Genomic DNA, 12593 nt, shown 5'->3' on the forward strand with positions numbered 1-12593 from the left:
TTACATGAGCAAATTGGAGGCAGTTGATTAACATTGGGATTATTTGCATACTTTTCCATTCCATTGTTGTCCAACTCCAGACTGACACAAGTCACAGCTAAAGAAAAGCATGATGGCTGCCACACAGGCCTTCTACCCTGAAGTGGCATATGCTCAGGTCGTCTCCCTTCTCTGAGGTGCCTGCTGGGGGTTTGTGCTGGTGGTACCACTCAGCCAGACTGGAAGAACTTGGGCAACAGCGTGATGCCTTTGCTTAAAAAATAATTCAAACATAAAATTTGAGACAGTGAATTAACATTAGGATTATTTGTATACTTCCATTGTTGTCCAACTCCAGACTGATCAAGTCAAGTCAGACCACAAATATTGAAATGCGTGGGGATTGTCCCATAATTTGTAAGATGCAGTCTTAAATTCGTAAAAAAAAATCATCATATTGTTCTGCTTTTTGTGCTAACCAGTCTTTCTCTCACTGCCCTTTTCCCGACTCCAGTCTGAGACCGCAGTGAGGATATAAATGATGCAGTTAGTCATGTAAAGTTTTTACAAACTCATTAATGACAACAGATTATGATGCTAAAATTAGATGGAATGTCAGAAAAAGTTTTTTTTTTTCTTATCTAAAAGACACATCTTCTAAATCCAGTTAAATACAAAGATACAAACAGTCACAAATTAAACTGGGTTTCACAGCAGACTGACATTCATTGTTAATGTTGAATGTTAATCCACGAGTGTTGAGTTTTAGCAGCAGAGCTGGAAGGAAGGGATCCTACATTTGCAAATGGGCAAACCACAGCCAAACAGATGAGAGTGTGGACCCTCATAAAAAAGGTTACTAGAGTTGATGACTGTGTTGAGAGGACACTTTCTCATTTAATGAGAGTGAGATGTCAGAACAAGTGTTGCTACCGTGTAGTAGTTTGTTTGCACAGTGCAGAAAACCACTCCGGCAAATGTGTAGTTAACCAAGGATGTGTTTGCCATCAACCGTTTGTAGGAACTCAGACGATTGCAATCATGAGTCTTTATTTGTCATAACAGACATAGCACACCTCCATGCCATCGCCCAGTACATCAGGGAGGAGAGAGTTAGCAAGTAGACATCATTTTGAGCATGATAATCTCATCCTATGTATTGATGTTTGCACAAGACTCTTAAATTTGTATGAACTATAATAAAAAAGAGGTAACGTGGCTTAATTTCGAGCAGCACACACACCACCTTTTCATGAAGTTTATTAAATATGAAAAGCAAACAATAAAATATGTAATTACTCCTCTGTGATATTAATATTAGGTTTCTTGCAAAGGATTAACAGTACATGATAGGCAATACTGTCATTGTGCAAAACCTCAATGTGATATGCACCAACATGATAAAGCCTAAAGAGGAAACTAAAAGTACTTAGCGTAAACACATTTATAAACGTGTGCATTGTCAATCATTGCCATGTGTCTAAACATTAAAAAGCTGAGATGTAAATTTCAGGTGCTACCAATGAGTGAAATGAACAGTACTCGCTCGCTTGGATTTCAGCGGAAATAGTGACAAAGTCACAAATATTTACAGTATCATATATATATACAAAAATAATCCAGTGGAAACTGAGTGATAACTGCACTGGAGTAACAACAGTGGTGTGCTGTTCAAGTTCATAAATATTTACTGAAATCACTGACCATGTAACTTCAAACACCCCTAAATTTCATTTGGTTCCATTATCAAATAGGCTCAAAGTGGTTTGATACATCTTCCAAGTAGCAGTGCACACACGTCAAACGTTCCTTTGAGGAAAAATAAAAATAAAACTACCTAAAGAACAGTGCTCTCACATCCTAAACTGGAACAGTCTCAGTCCCCACAGGACTCTGACACTCATGAAGAAAAACTTTCTGGTCAATCAAAAATAGAATCCTCTCCTGTGAAAATTCAGGATCACTTTGTCTTCCAATGCATAAGAAGGGAAAACAAGTGTGTTTCAAGTCTGACATTGTTGTAAAACCGAGTAACAGATGTGCCATGTAACAGAGTTCATGGAAGCAGTTTTGGCAGTTTTCCAGTTGCAGATCTGTCATATTCATATATGTCAATAAATCTCAAATGTTACGGACAAACAAAAGGAGAAGCATGTCAAATCCATGTGTGAACGACATTAATGATGATGTGAAAGCCTACATGAGACAAAAACAGTTTTGTGTTTTTCTAAGGTGCACTTTCTCTTCAGTTTATGTAGTTTTGGGAAGATTCAGGGGCTGATATGAATGCTCACAGTTTGAATCTGAACATTCCTGCTCATCAGAGCACAGCCAGCCCTCCGTCACAGCGGCTGGTGATCATGTTGCCGACCTCAGTCCAGGTATCCAGGTGAGGGTCGTAGATCTCCACAGAGTCCACTGTCACTGGGGCAGAGAAGTCTCTGCTGGCCGCCCTGCCCCCGACGGCGTACAGCAGCCCGTTCACCGCTGACACCGACACGCCTGCACGTGCTGTAGACATCGGGGCCACCTCCAGCCACTTTTCCTGAGAGACGAGCAAAGAGATGTGAGGAATGTTAGAAAAAAAAAAAAAAAAAAGAAATTCTCAGACATCAAGCTAATAATTGTCTTTAGTGACACTTTACCTCCTCAGGACAGTACTTCTCCACTGTCTCCAGTGCGCCCAGCGCCTCATTCCAACCACCCACCGCATAAATGCAGTTATTGAGGCAGGCAACGCCCACATACGCTCGACGTGTGACCATGACGGGCAGGGCACTCCATCGGTGGGAGATGGGGTCATACACCTCAGCTGAACGCAGCTCCATCCCTTCATCACTGATCCCTCCAATCACATAAATGAATCCTGGAGAGAAACAGCTGCATTTAGTTCAGAGCTGCTCAGCTGAGTCTAGTGTTGACGCGTTAAGAGAAATATAGAAATGAAAGGGGGGGTTCAGAGGAATTCACAGTTATATCTCTACTACTATTTATTGCTGCAGCATAATATCTCTGGTACATGAGGAATCTGTTGAAGGTTCTTACAAGTTGAACCTGATGATATACATTTAAAAAAGCGAAGCACACACCTTGTAGCTCACAGCATCCAAAATAGTAACGAGGAACTGCCATGCTGCCGATGACCTCCCACCTGTTCTCCTCTGGATCGTATCGTTCCATTGTCTTCCCGATCTCAGAGCCAATCCAACCACCTGAAGAGCCACAGGACCGGATAACAATCAGGTGACGGATGCTGGTTATGGATTCATGATTTAATTGCACATACTTATTCATTATCATTTCATAAAATGATTTGGTTGAACTTTTTATTAAATTGTAGCAGCAGAGGCTGAGTTATCTTGACCTTTGTTTCCCACCATGGGTCAAACTTCAAAAACACTGGATCCTACATTTCCCAAACTCAGTAGCATATTTCATTAGGCCTTCCGTGACTGGTATAAAACCACATCTTTCAGACCTCAGTTTGCAATGCAAGATATCTGTTTGTGCTACACATTTGTAGCCAAGCCCAAGCTCCAAGCCTAAATTCAGATTTGCCAAAGCTCCCCCAGAGCCACAGAAGATATTATACAACTGTTTACACAGGGCTGAGCAGTACCTGAATCAACTGAGCTTCATGTGTGAAATTGATGGAGCGCCTTTAAAAACGTAACTACCTGCTTGTGCTGTATATATTTTGATTAAACACGACTCTAGTATTACTGTGATATCTACCGAGTGCATACAGCGCTCCATGGCAGGGGCAGACGCCAACTCCACAGCGAGGAAAGTTCAGAGACGCTACAGCAGCCCACTGCTTGGTCACTGGGTCATATCTCTCTGTGCAGTCAAAAATCATTGAGTCCTTCTCCCCTATTAAAAAAAAAAAAAAAAAAAAATCTGTGTCAGACTTATAATCATGCAGGTTATTTTGTCCTTTGTTACACTTATAGAGCACAACCTCAGCTCTCTCACCTCCAATCACGTAGATCATACCCTCCAGGACTGCAACGCCCAGACCGCTGCGGGCCTGGTGCAGGGACGACACAGTGGTCCAGTACTGGTTGAAGGTGTCAAAGCGCTCTACACAGCTCAACGCCCGGCTGTCACTCCAGCGGCCACCCTGCAACCGAGTGTAGCCTCCTAAGAAGTCAAGGTCAGTGATTAAATGGCATTTCTGACATTTCTTATTGGAAAATATCAGGGGACGCTTTCATTCACCAAAATCCAGTGGTGTAGTCTACATGACAGGCAGGCATACACCGTATACCCACTAAGACAGCACCAGAATTCCCATATTACCACTTAAAAATGCACATTTTGTGACATAATTTGCACTTCAACAATGTGTTTATGTAAAAAAACAGCTGCTGTGAATCATGTAATGTCAAGTGTAAAGTTCATCAATTAGCAGTAGACTGACGAGCTCCATGTGCTGTCAGAAAATACACATCAGTGTCAGAGCTTTCCCTCCACACTTGGGAATTACAATACAATGTCACGGTGGCTCACAAGGTAAAGCAGATATCATTAAACCTCTGTTCAAACCTCACTGGTGCAGGTTCGAATCCATCCCGTGGCCTTTTGCTGCATGTCCTCCCCTCTCTCTCCCTGACTGTCCTGTCTCTGTCTCACTGTGGCTATCACAATTAAGAAACAGACACATATGTTTTTAAATCACCCATGGAGGGATGTCTGATCTGAAACAGCAGCTGCAGGTGTTAGCTACGTACCCATAGCAGCTAAAGAGCGGATTGCAAAGTGTGAGTGGGATCGTTCAGTTCCTTACACCCCAGACTTCCACCGAGGTGGACGTTCTATGGCCTATTGTTTTACTGATTATACTTTGCCAACTGTAGCCTATATTATAGTCTATATTAGCCTATATTATAAAACAAAGTACACTACACCACTGCCAAAATGACATCACAAATCATGTTTATAGGCTAAAACAAAAGGTTTGATACAGAACCTATGGCATAGAGGTATTTCCTGGCTTTTCTTCTGGGTCTCATCTTGGCTGGTTGTAGCTGACTGTACATCTTATTTTCTTTGGGAGACTTTGTGACTTCAGTGTATTCCCTCAGCAGGGTCTGCAGTGCCACCCTCAGGCTGAAGTCAGTAATGCCTTTGTAGAAAGACAATGCAAAACTGGTTTACTGTAAAGGTTCAGGGATTCTGTATTTTATTTTCAATCTTCATACAATTTATTGAATATAAATCCTAAAGGGTGTGAAATATAAAATAAGAATGTAAATTTTCATACTTTTCTTACCCTCTATGTACTTGAACAGTCTCTGTGGGGAAAGCAGAGGGAAGCGGACTGGTTCCAGTACCTCCACTACATTTTTTTTCCTCTTTGCCACATCTTGGAGAACCCAGTCCATGGCTGCAGTGAACACCTGGTACTCATCCTCAATCCTCAGCTCCTCACTTCGCAGCAGCCTCACCAACTGATCCTTTGACAGGCCCCGGAACTCATCAGTAACACACACCTAAAGGGAAGCAGTGGAGCAAGGCAATCTGTAGGCATCAAACTTGAGGCATTAAACTTACAATGTGAGCCGAGGTACCTTTAAAATAATAATAATAATAATAATGACTTTATTTGTATAGCACCTTTAAAAAAAGGGTTTACAAAGTGCTTTGACAGACAATTAAAAGGCAATGGTAAGCAACATAAATAGTGAACAAAAAAAAAAACTTCTGATAAGATGCTGATGGTGCTTCACTGTGCTTTTAAAGCAGGTCAGAAAAATATGAGATTTCATGTACATTTCACTTTAATTTGCAACATAAACACATGAGAAAGTTTAATATGGTGCCTGTTGTGCGTTCATACCTCCAGAAAGTGAACATGGATGTAGTTCTCAGTGAATTCCAGCATGTCCATGCAGGCAATCTGCTCCAAGAACTGAAAGATGCCCACACAATTGGACGGGTCCATGTGGCCCTTAAGAAACTCTCCACAGACAGACACCACCTCATTCAGCTGCAGCATGTCTGCTGCGACCATCAGCTCCTGAACGTTCTCCACAGTCACGCTGATCACACCTGAAAGGAAAGAGTATCCATCTTCATTGAGAAAATGCTACAAAACTATACAGATTTTATGGAATATCAGGATCTATGCAAACCTGTGTATATGAAGTCCAGCAAAACCTCAAAGACTTCCGTCTCCACACCAAGGATCTGCACCTCCTCTTTATCCACCTCGCTCATCCCCCCAGAGAACAAGGCAGAGAAGTATGGGCTGCTGGCAGCAAGCACCAGCCGGTGGACCCTGAAGACCCGGCTGCCAACCCTCAGGCCCACGTCGCAGAAGTCGGTGCGGAGCCGCATTTTGTTCATCTGGGCCAGGATCAGTCTGGCATAGCGGTCTGAGGCCAGCAGAGCCTGCTCAGATCCCTGGGTTGCCATGGCAGCTGCAGCATCACTCCCACAACCAGGGGATGTTGACAAAGAGATGGAGGACATGGCAGCTGGGGTAGGACTGTGTTACCATGGAGACCAGCTTCCCCAAACCCTCCTCTCTAGAGACTCTCAGCACAAAACAGGCCTGAAAGACACAAAGACACATGAGTTGACCGCACAAACACCACAACACAGAGTCATCTGACTGTTGTGTAATAACGAAAAACTCCGGCTCTATCAGCAAATAGTGAGCGATACACCCGCAAAAGGGTGTGTGTCTCCACTGCGCCATGGTAGAGCCCACTGCAGCATTTAAAGGTAGGTTATCGTTCATGTCACTGTCACTGTGTTATCTATAAAAACACACCTCCCGCCGCCGTTAGCCAGACATGCTAACCAACAGACAGCTCGCCGGGTGGATTCAGTTATCATGTCAAGCAGTAAAACGGTCAACTGACAGCAGACAACCCGACTGTCCAACCAACCCTTTCCCAGACTGACCATCACTGCAAATCACTGGCATGTATCCAAAAAAATAGGTCAAATTTCAGCTTGTTTTAGCCGCGACTTACCCATAAGTTTAGTGATGAGGATGCAGGCAACTTCCGTGGACCTGCAGACCGTTAATCCTCTGCTCTGGATCGACTGCACTGGTCTGGCAGCTCCAGTCATAACTAATCAATACTCGTGAATTTTTTTTTCATTTCATTTTCTGTGAGTTTGTGTGGTCAAAGCCCCTGGTTTTCTCTCTTGGGAAACGAAACTTTAATTACACTAAGGCATGATTTATTTAGCTTTGCTTTAAATGATAATTAAGTCATTATTTTGTGTTATTGTTATTGGCTATGGGCACCTACATTGGCGATAGGCGCCAAGCCTGTTATAATATGAAACGCCAGATGGCAGTGCTGCCTTTGAACAAGCCCCTAAACAAAAATGGAAGTCCTTGACAACAAACCACAAAAACCTACCATATCATAGTATTCTTCCCATGTCAGCCCCCAGCAGAATGGTAATTTTAGATGTAACTATCCTCCAATGTGTTGGCTGCAAACTCTCCCACTGGAGACTTGACCAAGCCAATAACCTACTCTTAGACAGTGGCAATGGGTAGTCCGGTTTGTTTTAATCAGTAGCTTTGTATCAAATTAGTTTAAATATTATGCTGGAAACCTGTTATTACATTCAGAACTGTAACACTGCTTGAGCTCATTAGGCCGATCTAAAAGGCCTCTGAACTGCATTCTGAAATATCTTGGTTAATAACTTTACCATCCAGTAAGTCCTGTAACATCTGTTACCTCATATTACCGGCTATTTCAGTGTGTCACTCAGAATCAAACGGCCAGAGGTGTAGTAGAGAATATGTGCTGGCACCAGCGGCGGCCAATTAAAATTCAAAGGTAATCCTGCCGACCTGGCCACCATTTTAGCTACACCCTTGGCTGGATTTCCCTCTTGTTGCCCTGTATTGTTGAGTTTCCGGTGTGTCCTGTTTCTCTAAAGGGCATCCACAAAGATCATTACCTCAGCTGAACAATTAGCTTATTGGATATAACTTAAATGGACTCTTAGTAAGCCAATATGAGGCAAAGGTCACCCTCTGAACCAAGTGAGCTTTGAAAAAAAGCATGCTCCTGTCACTGTAATGTCTTCCCTTGAAATATCTTGGGAGGAATTTGAAAATCTAGACTTAAGATGTTACTTACTCTACCCAAAGAGACTGAAAGTAGTTTGTCAACATCTAAAACATGATTGTTTAGCCAAAAAAAGAGTTATGGCATCCTAACAGTTTCTAACTATCAAATATAAAATTGATAGCAAGTTTTGCCAATCTTCAGTGCATCAATTTTTCACACCTGAATTTCAGTGCAAATCTTTTCTTGGGTAAACATACTTAATGTTTTAACCTGTAATTTCTGCCATTTAATGTGACTTGGCTTCATGTTTATCAAAAAACTCAAAAATATTGAAATATATTAAAATGTATTCTTCAACCTCCTTTTTTCCTCAAGGGTGGCACAATTAATTTCCACACAAGGCAAAGATATCTGTTCATCACCTTCCATATTTCTAGAAGTCGTGAGGTGATCAGTGCTGTTTTGCAATTCAAGGGCTTCACAGGCGTTTCATTGAAGTGTGACAATAACCTCCATTCAATCAATGGATGATACATGCTGCTGAGAGAAACAGATGTTCTGTACGAGTTCAGCATGATAATACTGTATGTCCATTAGAAGTCGTTTCAAGTAACCAATAGAGACTTTTCAATCAGAAGTTCAGATTCTTAATATTACCACTGTCTCCATTACTAGAGACCTCTGGTAAAAAACATTAGTAATATTAATGACAGAATTTCCACACATTGTTTCTGTTGTTTAGGTCTGAGGTGTATGATTTGTCATATGAAAGTGTGTCTTTTTCTTTGCCTTGTGTTTTTTATGCTGCTGTCTGGGCAGGTGCCTCTTGTAAAACAGGTTTTACTAAGTAGGTGAGGTGTTAAAATGGATTTGAAGGTAGCAACACAACTGTCTTTTGATTAAAATTGTTCTATTACAGTGTGATTATGTTTTAGTCATTTATTTTTGTTAGGCAGGCCTGTGGTCTCTCATTTTTGGCTGGACCACAATAGTGGGGCCAGCCCTATAGTGGCAAATGTCTGTGACTGACTGAGTTATAGAATGATCATAATTCCACCATTGGTCAGCAAATGCCACGTGATTGAGTTGGAGTTTCCCCATTGGCCGTTTCTCTTTCAAAATGAATTGGCACAAACACTTTGTATTAGTGGGGTGTTTACAGCCTGCACTTTTGCCAACTTAGCGTATTTATCTTGAGACAAATAAGTTTTACTGCGGTTCCACAACAGTTTTCAACTATGTCTTCAATTTTGGACATTGACCACACACAGTCCAGCCATATACTGGGTTTTGACCTAGTCTTGTTTCTCTTATAGGCAATGTTTTTACTTGTCAAGAGAATGATAATTATTTTCACTGATTATCATGTCTCTCCATTGTGGTAACGGGAAGCAATCTTTGGCTTGCTCCAAGAATCTCTCATGTTAGTGGGAGAAAAAAGTAAATAGTGTGAGGGTCATCCTATGGAAAGTGGTCACTATAATTACCATTCTGGTTTAAGTGCAGGGTATGTCTGACTTTTTCATCAGGCTCTTTCCTCTGGCTAGACATTGCTTTCACCAGGAAAGAAAAACATCATGAGATGAAACTGACATCTTAAGGGTTCTTATGGGAGTAGGTAGAGTTCAGAGTTTACTGAGTGCTTTGATTGGCTTTAAATCATGCCAAATAATGCAAAACAAGTAATTCCACCACTCTGTGGTTGGAGATTTCATCATTATTTCCATAATATTTTCTATGACTTATCCTGTAAAAATCAATTTTTTTTATAATGAGGGTATTTATTATGAATTAATAATATACTTTCCTCCTTATCACAAATACATTGTGACTGTAAATGTTGTCTTGTCTGCATGTTCTCTCTGATACTGCCAGACGAGGCTCTTGTCCTCACCTGACAGGACCTGTAAACTGTGCAACCCCTCCTTATCTTGGCTGAGTTCACTGCCTGCAGTGTACATACAGTATTGTGCTTTCAGACAGAACTGGTGTCTGATTTGAACTCTGAAGCCTCCTTCCTATCTGCACTCGAGCCAGTGTCTGTCAGTCCTGTGCCACATTGGTTTGCTGGCCATGTGCCTGCTGCTTCTTTTTTAATCTATTTGAGAGCTGAACTCCTGCAATGATATTGTCCTGAAAGCTTGAGGGACGCTGAGGTCCTTCATTTATTACAGCTGAAATCATTAGTGAGGTTTTTTTTTTTTCCTTGAGAAATGGAAGTACAACATAATATGGTATGTCTCAGGTTGAATTAGGAGGAAATCATGCATTCTGCTGGGCATTTATCCAAAGGTAAGTTATTATTTTAGAGTGGTGTCCCTGTCCTGCTCTACCTGTTTTAAGGAGGTAGGATCCTTTTCCATCCCTGCCTAAGATGGTGTCTGCAAATCTGATCTGGCTGTGGATCTGGACTGGCATTTCTCCTGAATGGTTTGTCAGCGAGCAGTAGTATGTTATCCCCTGAAAAGAGTTGGCTCTCTATCACTTCTCATCTTAGTGTGATCTGACCCCCTCACTGGAATCACTGTCACCAGAGGTCAGTAAAAAGCCAACGAATTGTCATTTTAGGTTTGGAAGCATCAGCTGCAATAGTACGAAATGATGCCACATTACAGCAGGGAACCCTACATCTCATCATTAACTTTTGTTTGGCAGAATATTTTCATGTCATGCCGTCTTTATTTTAGTCAACTTCAAATACAAGTTAAAGGTGCAGTTCATACAGCATTTACACCTTATTCTGCACTGGTTAGATTCATGAATAATTATCTAATGTAATTTTCTTTTTTAAGTATTTTATTTGAGAACATAATTTAGAAAAGCAAGAGGCCTCAGGCAAGACTGAATCAAGTAAGTGAGCTGACACTTTTTTACGTTTTTTTGAACAATGCTTCAAAATAAGATATTAGAGAGAAAGGACAGAAAAAAGATTATGTGAAAACTTTCAGAATCACTTTGAAACTTGTCTGATGTGCATTTACCAGAATTCCTCCAGACTTGGAAACAATTTGCAAGCTCAGTTTCCTAGCTTTTCCATTACCTCAAAGACTCAGTGGGGGACCAGTCTGTGCACATAAATTCAAAAATAAACTGGCACATTCATAAATATGTGCATAAACAATATACAGGGAAATTGTTTAGCTTTTCTTTGTGGTAATACTAGAGAGGCTTCAAAGAAAATGTGGGAAATGTGTAGCTCTTACACTTACTGGTTCAGCCCTTGCATTGCCTGCATGCTGCTTGGCAGGCAACAGGATCTTGCCTTCAGCCTATAAGCCAGCTATAATGTGAGCTAGTAAAAAAAAAAAAGAGGAAAAAAAATTCCTCTCTTATCGATTCTGCCTCCAACATAGCAACTGGCTGCTGATTGGCTGACGCCTGGCATGTTCCCGGCCGCCGATTGGCTGATCGGGTAGCGTGGAAACGGTGGAATCGGACGGAGACAGAGGGGAGGAGAGAGGCGATTGGCTGCGGCCAAACTGAAAGCGAAAACCTCTTTTCCTGAAAGCCTGCGAGACAGTTGATGGTGTGTGTATTTTAGGCGTGACTCCAAAGGTAATTCGTCCTGCTCCCCCCACCCCCCAGCCAGGATTTATTTAAATTGAGAACTATAAAGCAAAATTACAAAGAATTTAAACGAGCGTGGCCTTTTGACGAGGAAGGAGAAGGGGAGGAAAGCAGAGAAGGTCTGTGTATGTATGAGTCAGAAAAAAAAGAAAAGAAAAACTGTGGGGGCTGGGTTTTACATAGATTTAACTCAGACTCAGGGAGCTAAGGAAAATAAGACTGAGCAATGTAAGCTAAACTGCTGTAAAAGCAAATAGCTCTGGGGTACAGCCAAGTGGGAGTGTGTTTCAGGCTGAAGGAAATGTAGGAAAGGCCCGGCTTGACCTTTTCAGCCTTCATTTTTTATGCCATCCTGTACAGGAGTTTGAGTACTCTTTCCTGTCCCTCTTTTCCTGACTGTCTGCCCCACACACTTTCTCTACCCACTCTCTCCCTGTCTTCAGGACACTCACGCAGGCTGAGGGTGACTCAGCGCTGGTACAGTCTGTCCTATCTATCTCCCCTGCATCTGGTCCATCCTAGCAGAGCACGTATGCTGTCCACCAGCTCTCTGTGCTGACACAGGTAAGAGGGAGTAATCCGTGGCCTGGAACTGAGGCTCTCTCGCAGTACATCCCTGCCCTCTGCACCTCATTAATCCCTGCGTAACACAGACCTTATGTGATGGTTGGAAGAGGCCACCTGTTGCTCTGGTCATGGAGGGCCACTGGTGGTGTCACCCAGTGTCATCAACATCATCATCATCATCATCATCATCATCATCGGTGCTCACTATATCCTAAGGTTTACTCAAGTGTTTCTTTTTAAATGGAGCTTGAGTTTGTTTGGAAACTCTCTTAACACATTAGTTTGTGTTGAATTATCAGATAACAATGGTGTTGACTGTGTGATAAAGTTTGGGAGACAAAAACTCAAGCTGCTCTTAAGCTGGCTGGTACCTAATGTTTACAGTTGAGCCGCATTCCTTTGATAGGAGCGTCAAAAAAGTTGCGT

The 12593-nt window shown here is 41.9% G+C and overlaps 2 protein-coding genes across 6 annotated transcripts in view; one reads left to right on the forward strand and one right to left on the reverse strand.

Moving 5' to 3' along the window:
• Positions 1–1010: 1010 nt before the first annotated feature.
• ipp (intracisternal A particle-promoted polypeptide) lies at positions 1011–11315 on the reverse strand. 5 transcript variants are annotated; one of them, XM_071490756.1, is made up of 11 exons: positions 11243–11315; positions 6117–6538; positions 5822–6033; positions 5246–5474; positions 4952–5107; positions 4533–4619; positions 3955–4122; positions 3715–3852; positions 3069–3191; positions 2625–2845; positions 1011–2524 (listed from the first exon to the last, which is right to left on the reverse strand). In XM_071490756.1, exons 2-11 carry the CDS (start codon positions 6454–6456, stop codon positions 2300–2302), a joined length of 1899 nt encoding a protein of 632 aa, XP_071346857.1. In that variant the 5' UTR covers positions 6457–6538; positions 11243–11315; the 3' UTR covers positions 1011–2299. The 5 variants fall into 5 exon arrangements, with proteins under 5 accessions (XP_071346857.1, XP_071346856.1, XP_071346858.1 ...); XM_071490755.1 differs by lacking the exon at positions 11243–11315 and adding an exon at positions 6966–11230; XM_071490757.1 differs by lacking the exon at positions 11243–11315 and adding an exon at positions 6966–11227 and having other exon boundaries at positions 5255–5474.
• Positions 11316–11440: 125 nt separating this feature from the next.
• Positions 11441–12593, forward strand: part of sgip1b (SH3GL interacting endocytic adaptor 1b) — a 46752-nt gene continuing 45599 nt past the window's right edge. The window contains exons 1-2 of the mRNA XM_071490754.1: positions 11441–11588; positions 12044–12164. The gene's annotated coding sequence lies outside the window, so the exon portion shown is untranslated. The remainder of the gene's footprint in view (positions 11589–12043; positions 12165–12593) is intronic.

The sequence above is a fragment of the Trachinotus anak genome, unplaced genomic scaffold (genome assembly GCF_046630095.1).
Source record: "Trachinotus anak isolate AG129_WGS33_773 ecotype Australia unplaced genomic scaffold, CSIRO_AGI_Tana_v1 ptg000012l, whole genome shotgun sequence".
Classification (NCBI taxonomy): domain Eukaryota; kingdom Metazoa; phylum Chordata; class Actinopteri; order Carangiformes; family Carangidae; genus Trachinotus; species Trachinotus anak.